The 12,686-nt window shown below is 40.6% G+C and overlaps 1 protein-coding gene across 1 annotated transcript; it reads left to right on the forward strand.

Moving 5' to 3' along the window:
• Window positions 1-2,657: 2,657 nt before the first annotated feature.
• On the forward strand, window positions 2,658-9,472 carry LSMEM2 (leucine rich single-pass membrane protein 2). The gene is made up of 4 exons (XM_070937087.1): window positions 2,658-2,803; window positions 6,209-6,352; window positions 6,554-6,793; window positions 8,961-9,472. Exons 1-4 carry the CDS (start codon window positions 2,782-2,784, stop codon window positions 9,092-9,094), a joined length of 540 nt encoding a protein of 179 aa, XP_070793188.1. The 5' UTR covers window positions 2,658-2,781; the 3' UTR covers window positions 9,095-9,472.
• The last annotated feature ends 3,214 nt before the right edge of the window (window positions 9,473-12,686 follow it).

Raw genomic sequence — 12,686 nt, forward strand, 5'->3', positions numbered from 1 at the left:
TTCCCTCTGCCTAATACTTGAACCTTTTCTTGGTTAGCTACCTTTATTACAAATTTATCTTCTACAAATGAAGACAATATATCTTTGTTATTAGTGGTGTGATTAGTTGCTCCAGAATCAATAAGCCAATTACTATTTTCATTCTGCTGTGTGTTAGTGTTGTCTTGTTTATTTAATCCATTCAATGAACCAGATTTTCTATCCTTTGAATTATCTCTGCCCCCTCTATTGTCTTTGTAATTTGGTGGGCTTCTGTATCTATGTCTATCCATGGAAGACTGTCTATAATTGTATTTGTTTCTATATTCTGACCTATGTCTTTCTTTTGAAATTTTGGGGCAATCCCTTCTATTGTGTTCCCTGGATCCACAGTTATGACATTTAAATGTTTCATTATATTTTTCTTGGAAAGCTACTTTCCTATATGTTTTGTGTTCTATGTGATTGTTAGAACGATTCCTTTTTGAATTGTCTTCTGCTATTAATTTATTGGATAGACTTTCTATGGATAAGTATCCTAGATTGATTGTGTCTAAATGTGACATATAATTGTCCCATGATGGATCAAGTGAGTTGATAATAACACTTTTCATTGTTTGATCTGAAATCACCTCCCCCCTTAAATGCAGCTCAGCTCTTATTTTGTTTAAAGATATTAAATGCTCACTTATGGAAACCCCTGGTTTTATCCTAGATGAAAAGAAATCTTTAGACATCCTTGTGGTGGTAGCTACACTGTCACTGTAAAACAAATTGAACATGCATTGAATAATTTCTGACACAGTCATATTTTGCTTAATGCTATGATACATTGCAGGAGACACGCTAGATATTAATAAGAAAAATGCTCTATGGTGTAAGCAGTCTATTTTTAGAGTCCAAGGTCTTTTTGGGGGACTAGTGATAAAAAACAGTAAGTTTTCCTTCATAAAGACAACCTGGAGCTGCTGATACCATTCTTGCAAATTAATGCCATCTACCCTTAGCTTTGGGAAGTCACTGGGTAAATTTCCGACATTATTAGGTCCATTACTTACAACCTGAGGTAGTCCGTGGTCTCGCAAATGCAGAAAGTTACAAAACGGCGTGGGGATGCTCGCAATGAGCCTGCACGGTCTCCTTGCCAGTTCATGTCTTCCCGGACCGTCTGCGTAGTCTTGCGCATGCGCGTTGTTCATTTCTTCCACGGAGTCGTCGTGAGAGGTTCTCCTCGTTGCGGCTCGCTCGTTCTGCTCCTCCTCAGACGAATTGGTCTCTGGCTCGATTTTGGGAGTCTTGACGATGGCGGCTGCTCTTCTTCTTCCTTTGACGGCGTTGGTGCTTGCTTCGGTCTGTGGCGTGGGGCGGTATCGGCAGGGCTCTCTGGGTTCGGGCGTCGTCGCTCTCGTAGTCAGAATGGGAGCGGGCAGGTCTTGAGGCATTGGCTTGACCGCTCGCTTCTTTGTTAGTTTTTTTGTTATTTTTAGTTTTGGTCCAAAGGCAGCAAAAAGCGTTTTCATTGCTGATTTTATTTGATTGTTTGTTGAATCCTCTTCACTTTCCGATTCTGATTCTTCAGAGGTGTTAGAGTCTTCTTTTTCATTTTCGTTGTCTGATGTTTTTCGCGCCAGAAATTTTGAATTGAGCTTTCTGATTGGCTCTGCTTCGCTCACCCTGGAGGTCTGTTGAAACCAAGATGGCTGCCATTCAAAATTTCGCGCGGGATCACCGGTTTTCTTCTTCACAACAATATTTTCTGTAGTCATATCACTCACTATTTTGGTGTCTTTTGATTTTTCATTAGTGATGTGCTTCTCTCTCGCTGCTCCGCTGTTCTTCAGCATATCTTGGAGGTTCGCGATGAGGCTTTCATCATTCTTCTGGCTTTTCAATAGTTTTAATATTTCTGACCTGAGTTCGTTATTCTCTATTTCGATTTCCTCCTCATCATCATTTTCATCTATTATTTCTTCGTCTTCAGTGGTGTATTCTTCAGATTCTCTCGAAATCGCATTTGTGGATTCGTTGATTATTTCTTGTTCTGTTTCTATTTCTTTGCTGTATGCCCTGGTGTTGGGCCTATCTTTCTTAGACATTTTTAATTTTTATTGAGTCAATTAACCATCCTCTGCTACCAGCTTGTTGCAATATTTTTCAGGATCAGACTCAATAAATTTAGTAAGAGTTAAAGGTTTAAATATATCTCCTTTTATTTACAATAGGCATTCTATATTCACTGAATATTCCTAGGTAGAAGCAAGTAAATGGGGGCAAACAGCTCCTTATATATACAATGGGTGGAGCTAGATGTGGGAGTGGTGAATCATGAATACATTAAGAAGTGAAGAATAAGTTAACCCCTGATACCCCGTTCATATATTATTTACACATTATAGAATAAGGCATTTACATCTAACATAAATGTCCCCATGTTTTCTGATTTTCCCTTTCCATCTAGCATTTTCTGTCCATAGGGAATTGTCTCTCACATCCGCAACTCTATTTTTCTTCCTCTACTTTTCTCCTTCTCTTTTCAACCAGCTTTCCAATATTTGCTGTAGCCTTATATAGTTCATGGGCTCTCCACCCAGCATTTCTTTTCTGGCTCTATCAATAGCTCCTCCTTGGGCTCTCTTATTCCTATTTTAAGCCCAAACAGCTGACCTGACAGGCAGAAGCCTATGTTTACTTCCCTATCTGTTCCCAGAGGACCTGATAGGCCTCGCATAGCGGCTTCTGAAAACTTGCCCTCACTTTGAGCTACCTCCAGGACAGCCGTAGAAAAAGAAGTTGATCTATAGGATGTCCGATGAAATTGGAGAAGGTATAGTCTGTGTGAGGCCTCTTTTGTAGAGCACATACCGTATATTTATCATGCCAAAGGGATGGGCTTTCTACCTTCTAGCTCCTAGGTGTGTGAAGCTGTACAGCTGGAAGAGAAAGGCTATTCACCTGTTGTCCTAGGAAGAGTGAAAAAAATGTTCATGGGAGCCGTTTCTAGTATTTTTCCTCAGCCAAAGTATAATGGTCAAACATCCCGTTTTGATTGTCAGTGACAAAGTAACCTATGGTATGCAGCTAAATATGTGAAGGAAAGAGACCTTGGTCTGATTTATAGAATTTTGTTCAGACAAATGTGTTGCTATTACTGTGCAAATAGATATTATATTGCATGGGCAGTTATTTCTTAAATATTCGTTTGTAGTTCCTGCAGCTCAGTTATATATAATGCATTATTACGGTATAAATTTCTATGGAATAGCAGCAGGTGATTGAGAATCCTGATACCCTTTTTTGTTATGTTGTTATGTTTTATATTGTTCTGTTCTGTTATAGATTCTGCATTATTGCAAATTTCTATAGAATAGTGGCAGGCAACTGATTCCTTTCTTTGTGGGTCTCCAGATATCCTTTCAGTTGTCATTGACATAAGTCAGTGCTAGCATTTATCTCTTCTGAAATAGAAGGTATGTAGCTAGATAGTGTAAGTCCTAAAAAAAAAGGGGGGGGGGTTGTCATGGTTTAAAAAAGAACAATAGTTGCCTTCAAAAACTCAGTACAGTCACGAGAAAGTCTCAGGCTAACCCTTTTTACATTATTTTCCCTTGCCATTAGAGCTTTTGCCTACCATGCAAAAAATTAGGTGGTGAATGGCACAAAGGTGAAATGATGCTGGCCTCTATCATGTCATTGTTATTTTTAGTTGGGGTGGGGGACCATTTCCAGTCCCAGGGCTGCATGCAGCCTCCCACCCACCTGTCCAGGATAACTGAAAACCAATGGCAGAATTTCTCATGATTCTGATACCCCTTGCCCTAAACAGACGTATCACCATCAAAATAAATACATAAATAAATCACATAAAAATTCACAGCCCACCTGTGATTCTGCCCACATATATATGCCACATATATTCTTAAAGATTGCCTGTACATTAAAAACATTTAAAAAATGTAATGAACTCACTCAACGGTCTTCTTTCTTGTTGCCACATATCATATATCAGCATTTGACTGCTGTGAACCAGGTAACATTATTCCTCTGATCTTTGGTGCTCTTCCCTTCCCAAAAATCTAAGAAAACTAATGCAGCCTTTATGACTGGTACACATCTATAGCCTTATCTGACATTAGCCTTATGTGACGCTAATCCTTGTTTAAAGGCATATAAGTTGATGAACATGACCACAATCTGATGAAGTGAATTTCATAGTTTATTTATTTATTTATTTATTTATTTATTTATTTATTCATTCATTCATTCATTCATTCATTCATTCATTCATTCATTCATTCGATTTATATGCTGCCCTTCTCTTGTATATACCTGCTTAGTAGGGCTTTTTTGGCCCCCCCAAGCGGTGTTCTATTTTATACAAAGTCAGTTTATTGCCCCCACAAACCGGTCCTCATTTTACCTACCTCGGAAGGATGAGTCAACCTTATAAGTTGGCTTGTATACTATAGAAAGAAGCATTTTCTCAATAAATTCAAGCTTTATGACCTGTTCCACATGATGATGTGGCCTAAATTCATATGTGTTAGTGCTTACCAAAATGATATAATTTTGTCTAAACTCACAAACCATTTAATTTTTCTTCACAAAGCTCAACAATTCTAAAACTGTTGTTCTTCCTCTTATAATTAATTGTGTGTGTTTTTAAGACCCATTGTTATTATAGTGAGAGCATTTCCTGCCGTATCTTACTTTGGAATCTTTTAAATTGTTCATGATTACCTGATGGCTTGGCACTTATTGTATGTAGTTTGTTCCTTTGGCTGCATGTCCTGGGCATGCAGGCATTCCTTATTGTCATTGTTCTAAGATTAAGATAGTCCTGTACAGTTCTGTAATTCCCCTTAACCATCTGAGAATCTTTAAAAACTCATTTTCTGTTCCCCTTTCTAACTTCCAACTTAAGCTACTTACACCTTGCCAAGTTGTGTAGAGCTCCGGTAATATTCAAGGGGTGCTTTCACAAAAGATGTTTTTTGTAACCAAGCAGCACAAAGCATCACTTTTCCATCCATCCTTTAGGTTCAAAGGGTAGGAAGGGACCCCTGCCTTCTAAGTTGTTCTTTAAGGTGCAATTATGCTGTGAGTGTGTCCATTGTGCCCTTGAAAAATATGACCCCAAATTGAAAACCAAGATCTAGCTGCCAGGAAACTTGTCCCGCCCAGGGATCAGTTGCCAGCTTGGCAGCAATTTGGTTCATTAACAACTGTCTCCCTGGCAGAGGTTCAGCAGGCCGAGTTTTCATTCAGACACCCTGTAATCTATTGTTGTGACAACAACCACAACCTGATGGGTCAGAGTGAAAGAATTGTGCTAAGGAGAGAAAAACAGAAGTTCAGCAAAAGCATCCAGTTGCATCTCTTGTCAACAGTTTTGCAGACTGACAGCCTTTCCCCAACTCTCTCCAAGCGGGGGAAAGGGGAGACACTGTCATCACTGGCTGTCACTGCCAACAATAATGTGGCAATGAAAAGACGGAGGATTTAAGTCACTGGCTGTCTGCCTTCAGAGCCAAATCCACTGCACTCTTCACCCTGCCCCATTGCGTAGAGAATTTGGTCCAATAAAATTGCATTCATCCTTTGCCTGTACCAGGAGGCTCCACAGGGTAACTTAATAGGCAAATAGTATTCTGATGACTCCAATAACATGAACCAGATTGTTGCTCTTTTCCTGGTGTGAAAAGAGACTCTGCAATTCACGGGGTACAGTACAGTAAAGGATACTGATTGCAATAGAAAGTACTAGCCTCAAAAGAAGGGGGCAGGATTGAAGTGTTTATAGGAATGCAGAATTTTGGGCCATTGGCCAGTAAGGTCATTCCACACAGAGGCACAGAGTTTCAGTTTAAATTAAATTGTATTTGTGGTGTTGCATGTTACAGTAACATGATCCTTCATATGCTGGCAGTTGGCTCAATACTTGATTCCAAGAGAGTTATCTAAAGGTGAAATTATTTTAGAAACATTAGCAATAATTGAATAAACAGATGAATTTGGTTGTTTTCCACCTCTCCATTGGTTAGAAGCTGCAGGAAGCAAGTAGGAAAATAAAAAAGGACAAGTCCCTGTTTAAAAAGGGCAACAATCTTTTTCCCGTCTAGGGTAGAAAAATATCCATCGGACTTTAGAGCACAAGGAGACCGAATTTGCAGCCAGTTCTGGAAGACTGGTTGCCATTCACCTGCCAAATGCCCTTTCCTTTTCTGTGCAGATACTCCGGTGAAGGAGTCTGCTTCCTCTGACAGGGAGCTTGTTGAACATGATGAGATGGAAGACATCAATTTGCACACAGTGGAATCTATTAGCGATCTGCACTATGCCTCCATCAGAAGTGAGGACACCAAGGCTTCTGAAGGTAATCAAGTAAATGAATGAATGTTTTCAAAAAGATTTGAGGTTATCTATGCCCTTTCATTGTTTGAACTGTTTCTGGCAAGCTTGCGTTGACTGAAGCAGATGGCTGAAGAGCCCTGGGACAGTCCCCTGACCAAAAACCTATTACTGTTTTCTTCCATTTCTGTTCGTTCCACCCCCCACCCACCCCTTTCTTCTGCAGGAAACAGCCAGTCCCAGGCCACAACTCCAGGGCCTCCACATAAGGCTTCCTTCAAGCATTTCTCTTTCCCAAATGAAGATAACTCAGCCTTTTCCCCAGCCCAGAATTTCCACCTCCTCTCTACTTTCACCTGCTGCCCTTGCTTCAGACCTGCTTGTTGCCCCACTGCCTTCTTTGCTCTCCTTGGAGTGCTTGTTGTGACCAGTCTTGGCTTAGCAACCCTGGCTGTGTACCTGAGTGGTAAGTCTGAAGTTTTGTGGGCTACACCTGGGGTGGGTTTCAGCAGGTTCTGACCAGTTCTGGAGAACCGATAGCGGAAATTTTGAGTAGTTCAGAGAACCAGTAAATACCACCTGACTGGCCCCGCCCCCATCTATTCTCTGCCTCCCGAGTCCCAGCTGATTGGGTGGAAATGGGGATTTTACAGTATCCTTCCCCTGCCATGCCCACCATGCCACGCCCACAGATCTGGTAGTAAAAAAATTTTTAATCCCACCACTGGGTTTAGTTATCTCCATAACTAAGGAGATAATGAAAAGTTCAAGGTAGTATCTAATTTGTATTCGCCATAGGGAAGAAAGCATTTTCACTGAGTATTCCCTTTTGAAGTCTGACCAAGCAGAAGTTTTGATGGGAATTCATTATATGCCACAAAGGTTCTTCTGGATAAGTTAAGAGGAAAAACATAGGTTTTTGAATACACACTACTTCTAATCACTCTGCTTCTCTTTTCTTTTTTCAAAATGTAGCTGTTGACATAACATTTATTTTTTCACATTCAGTATGTGAAGCTGTATTTTAACTTACATTGTTGTGAAATAATTTGATATCTACATAGTTATACTTTGGCTTGCCTGTTACATAAATCACATGGAATACTCTTCCCACTGTAAACACAAATATGGAAGCTCATGCTTAAATTTAGCCAGGTGCCTTCTTTGCAAATAAAATATGGTTGCAAGCTTTTGTAAGCCCCCTTCTACCACCAGGAAAGAAAGAAAGAAAACAACAACAAACACCAGAATTCTAGGTTCTCTTATCTGGGTCAGCCCTCAGGATTACACCAATTTAGGAAGGCTTCAGAATGCCAGCTTAAATAAGAACATATCTGTATAACATTTAAAGCAGTTTACCAGCTTGCTTTTAATAAACAATTGTTGTCTAAACTGTAAAACCGGGTTCACACGACACAATAAACCCTAAGGGTGATTTGTTTAGATCTTGTGGTGCTCCCTGGCGGGGTGCCTTTTGTTATTTTGGAATGAAAGTATCATCCCCAAGACCAATTAATTTTTCTACTACCACTAAATCCTTTTCTGATTTGGAAATTTTTCCAAATTTTTTTCGTCTCCTTTTCTCTAGATAAGAGGTAACACAATTGGTGGGATGTGAGGATGGTACAGAATAGCAGTCATTTTTTAAAATAACATTTGAACAAACAATCAAATTAACATTTATTATTTAATTTTAAAAGAATTGTAAACAGGCTCCTTAAAATTACAATTCAGGTTAAATTCTTCAGAGTATTCTGTCACAGTAAGATTACAAAATATTTGTAGACTTCTAATCCTTTCTTCACAATAAATATCCATTCCTAACCCTGTTGCTTTGACAGAGGATTTTCCTGTGATCAGAGTCTGAGCATCCCTCAGACCTGTCCTTTTACCTACTTATGCTTCTCAAAGCTTCCTTTGCTCTCCCTGAATTTAACTGGGGAGGGAGGGTTACTTTTTTTTTTGGCGTGAGTTCTAATAACCAGTCGCAAGTTTACCGTAGCATGTTAATATAGCCATTGTAATGTCCAAGCCATAGTTCAAAGCTTTCTTCTGCCAATCCAACCTCTTGGGGTTTATTCAGGAAACTCATCTGCAAAGTGAGCACTGTACTTAGTCAAAATGTGAACCATGAGGGAAAGTGGAATATTTCTTCCCAGAACATTAAATAGCTTAATGTTGAATCAATCAGCTTCCTTGAGCTTGGGATGACCCCAGTCCCTCTCAACACCAGTCAAGCAGAGTGACATTTTGACATTAGAAATGGCTGGCTGCTCTATGGTCACCACAGCCCTCTCAATAAGTCCAAGTCCTCTTCAGTCTCCCATCCCCCAAGTACACATATTTTGCTGGCATGGGAAGGCATGTTTCATACACCTAGTTGAGTCTATGCTACGTTCCTCACCAAGATGTAAGGAGGGTTTCAATTTCAGCTTATTATCTCTGCTGACCGGCTTTATCAGCTCAGAGACATGGGACTCGTAATCCAAAATTTGCAAATGGGATAGGGATCTAAATGTAAAGGTTGAGAGGTTTGGATATATCAAGGTGACATGGGGTCATATCAAAATGGTGCAGAAAGAGAAGCCCTATAAACGTCCTATATTAGTCATGTGATTTCTCTTTCTTTTTAGTCTTACAGCGTGAGTCACTCCGTAATCTTGCCCAGTGGCTGGAGTCTCAAGAGGAGGCCATCCGGCAAATGAGAGCTGTGAGTTTACAGCTATGGAGACAGCTAAATGCCAGTGAGGTGGAGGTCCAGACCTGACCTGAGCCAGACTTCCATCCTCTCTTTTGGGGAGGCTTAGTTCCAGAGCGGAAGAGTGGAAGCCAACTCATTGCTTTGCCAGTTTGAAGGAAATGGAGCATGGTGGCTTGGATGATCTAATCTCTAAAGCCAAAAGCAGTCCTACAGAAGCACTGAAGGGTCTTCCAGCTGCTGCAATCTGTAGGACAAATACAGGGCCACTTGAGATTTTCCAGGGAGGACACTGTGGGGCAGATACCTGACCAAGAATCCTATTAAGCAGGCTTCCAGCAGCATAACACATGCTTTGTTTCCCATTGATTGCAGTACTTTAAGAGCTACTATTGAGCACCTTTTTCAAAATGCACTGCTCAATTTGGTATGTTTTTTTTTTAAATAAAAAATGTTGCAGATAGGGATGTGTTTGAAGAATTATAATTAAAAACCTTAGGTTTCTTTGATCTTTGTTTTGCTGAAAAGGGGGTTCTATAGAAAAGAGACATTTAGTATGTAAAGAACAAGACTTGGGCACAGAATCCAGTTATTATCTTGGGTTAATAAAAGAGGGGGGAGAGCATTTGTTATCAGCCCTGAAAACTTTCTTCAGAAAATTTCATTCTTTGTTAAGTGTAACAGAAATCAGCCACACAAGCAAAGCTATTTCCTACCTAGCTCTCCACAAGTCAAAATAGGGATTAGGGATAATCCTCTAGCTCAAACCAAGATTATGAATATGTACAGATTATAAATTTCCTACCACCAAATTTAAAACTTGTTTTTTTTTGTTGTTTTTTTTTTAATAGGAGAATGCCCGTTAGAAAAATGCCTGTGGTCACCCTTTTGTTGAACAATGCTAACTTTTCTTTGGAAGCAGAGAGGATAATGACAAGATATTCCTTTTCCGAAATTAGACTAGGTTGATCCACACAGCAAAACCTTCACTTGCCTGTTGCCCTTGGAATTGAAAGAAGGGATGGCAATGCAAAAATCACACCCTTCCCCTGCCTATCTTCAGCAATGGGGCTAGATATATTACCGCTGGCCAGAGTTTAATGTAGATTGCAGGACAGTGATTGGAGGATTCCTTTATTCCCTTCCCGATTGCTCAGCTGAGCATGCTGGCAAAGTAATTGGGTGCTAGACGTGGGAGGACTAGAGAAGTTGATGCGGTAGTACTACATATCTTCAGAGCAATTTTTTTGTGTAAATACTATTCCTTCAAAGTCATTCTGCTCTGCTCCTGAAGGAAGAAAGCATGCAGGGAACAGTAACATTGACCTGACTTGCTAGAGATGCAATGTGGATGGAATTGTTCCACCAGCAAAACTGCAATCACTCTGTGGTTCAAACTGAACCCCTTTCCCAACCTCTTTTCTTCACAGTCACACACCTACCCAAGCAGTGGCATTAGTGGGAAAGTGGGAGGATCCCAACTGCTGCAGGTTTCCACCTGATGGCTGCTGGTGAAGATGGCTTCTTAGCCAAACCCTATGTGGCTACAAGCACCATGGTATTGTAGTTGTGCTTTTTCAACTTGTACTTCTTAGAGAGAATGTAAAGGTGGGAAGAGCTGGAAGTGGAGGCAAATCCTAGCCTCCCTGACTCATAGCCTTGTGCTATGGGTGAGGGACAGAGGGCCCATCAGAGATGCTGCTTGTTGCTGTCTCACAGATAGTAAAAAAAGGTTCCCCTCGCACATATGTGCTAGTCGTTCCCAACTCTAGAGGGTGTTGCTCATCTCCATTTCAAAGCCGAAGAGCCAGCGCTGTCCGAAAACATCTCCGTGGTTATGTGGCCAGCATGACTAAACGCCAAAAGCGCATGGAACGCTGTTACCTTCCCACCAAAGGTGGTCCATACTGCACTATATACCATACTGCACTAGACAGCGCCTCTATAGCAGGAGTATCAAACTCACATTGGCACAGCAGCATCCCATGACAGATCGCAACTTACCCTCCCCCCCCTTTGCTAAACCGGGCGTGGGTGTGGCCAGTGCAAGATGCATCCGGCCTGCAGGCTGAGTTTGACAGCCCTGCCCTACAGCATATCTTTGTCTTCTGCTGCAGGACCCAAAAGAGAGATAAGCCCTGCAGGCATTCTTCTCCCCTGGGGAAATAGTTCTGCTTTCTGCTTTCCAGTAAGTGTTCCCATTGGTAAGCAGATTTTTTTTTTGCTTTGTTCAATGTTTTCTTAAAAAAAATTATACAAGAGATGTCCAGTCTCTTGACAGTCGAATTAGAAAAGGTCACAGAGACACAAGGCCCAGCAGCTACTCAAGCAGTGTTGCAATGGGCCAATGAGTGACCGTTGGATCACCAACTTGTTGACTCTTCTCCCATGTGACCTAGAATGGTTCCAAGGCTGATTTCCAACCTTTGTTGACTTCTCCCCCTGACCTTGAATGGCTCCATGGCAGATCTCATTGGAAAATATCCCCTTTCTTTGGGAACACCTTGGACTGGTTTCAACCTGCTTCAGTGGTAGTCTGGCAAGAAGATGGAGACTCCAGAGTGAAGTCATGTTCTCAGCAAATGGCTGAGTTAGGGTAAGGAGATTGTGTGGGAGATCTCTGCTTCTGCAACCACCATTCAAAATGCACTGTGACATAAGAATATGCAACTGATTAGAAGCAAATGCAAAGCCAGCAAGGAGCTGCATGTGCATTTGAAAGGCTACATCTTGGTAATCTGGATGGGATGCCATCAGGAACAACATGTACAACAGGATTGTACATGGGGCAGGGAAAAAGCAAGACACGGAAAGCTGTCATAAAGCACTTGCATGTTGTTGGAAAAATTAAATGGGGATAACTATGAAATCATCAAGAGCTGGCCTTGGCTCAGCTTTGCCTTGAGTTTTTTTTTTCTTTTGAACCTATCTAGGACTAAATTGCTATTTTTACTTCAAAATCAATCTCTCTTTCTCTCTCTCAGTCCAACTCACCTCACAGGGTCATTTTTGTGGGGGAAATCAGGAGTATTAGGTATGTTTGCTGCCTTGAGTTACTTATAAAGTAATAAAAGAGGGATAAATAAAATAAAAAAATAAATAAAAGTTGGTATTTATCAAGGAGACATTGAGAATATACAGGCATTTTTCTGATAGTCATCCTCCTGAAAAAACAAACAAACAATTTATTCCTATAGCTAATTGCTGCTCATAGTCTGAAGTCCAGCAGATCAACAACACAGATTTCTCTTCTGGGAAAAACAGACAAGGGAGGCAGTATATTAGACAAAAATCCAAATAGATTTTCTGAAAAAAGAGTCTTATTAACTTCCTTTGCATATCACTTACATAAGTGCTATGTTTGTGTTCCTTTCAATGACGTTTTCTGAGGAGCATGGCGGTTTAGCACACCATATATATATATATGTGTATGCTCTGTGAAATCTCAGTGCTTTTTAAAAAAAGATATGTCTTAGTGCATCTCTACTAAGTCAACTTTGCCTTAGACACAATGATTTTGACTGGGATAGGGTACCGAACTGGAAATTATCTGGGATAAAGAACTGGATGCATGGGAGTATAAGTATGCCTCAGACATTCCCCTCAGCAGCCATACAATTTCCTGATCCATTTTATGTGATTTAAAAGCATATTTTAAAAA

Source organism: Pituophis catenifer, unplaced genomic scaffold (genome assembly GCF_029215685.1).
Source record: "Pituophis catenifer annectens isolate HBS135680 unplaced genomic scaffold, rPitCat1.0.hap2 SCAF_2, whole genome shotgun sequence".
NCBI classification, from domain to species: Eukaryota; Metazoa; Chordata; class Lepidosauria; order Squamata; family Colubridae; genus Pituophis; species Pituophis catenifer.

Excerpts from the sequence above, each read along its gene's own strand:
- LSMEM2 (XM_070937087.1), top strand. The coding sequence starts at position 2,782 with ATGTCCGATGAAATTGGAGAAG. Across the intron at positions 6,353-6,553 it reads GGACACCAAGGCTTCTGAAG|GAAACAGCCAGTCCCAGGCC; the intron begins GTAATCAAGTAA and ends TTTCTTCTGCAG. Across the intron at positions 6,794-8,960 it reads CCTGGCTGTGTACCTGAGTG|TCTTACAGCGTGAGTCACTC; the intron begins GTAAGTCTGAAG and ends CTTTCTTTTTAG.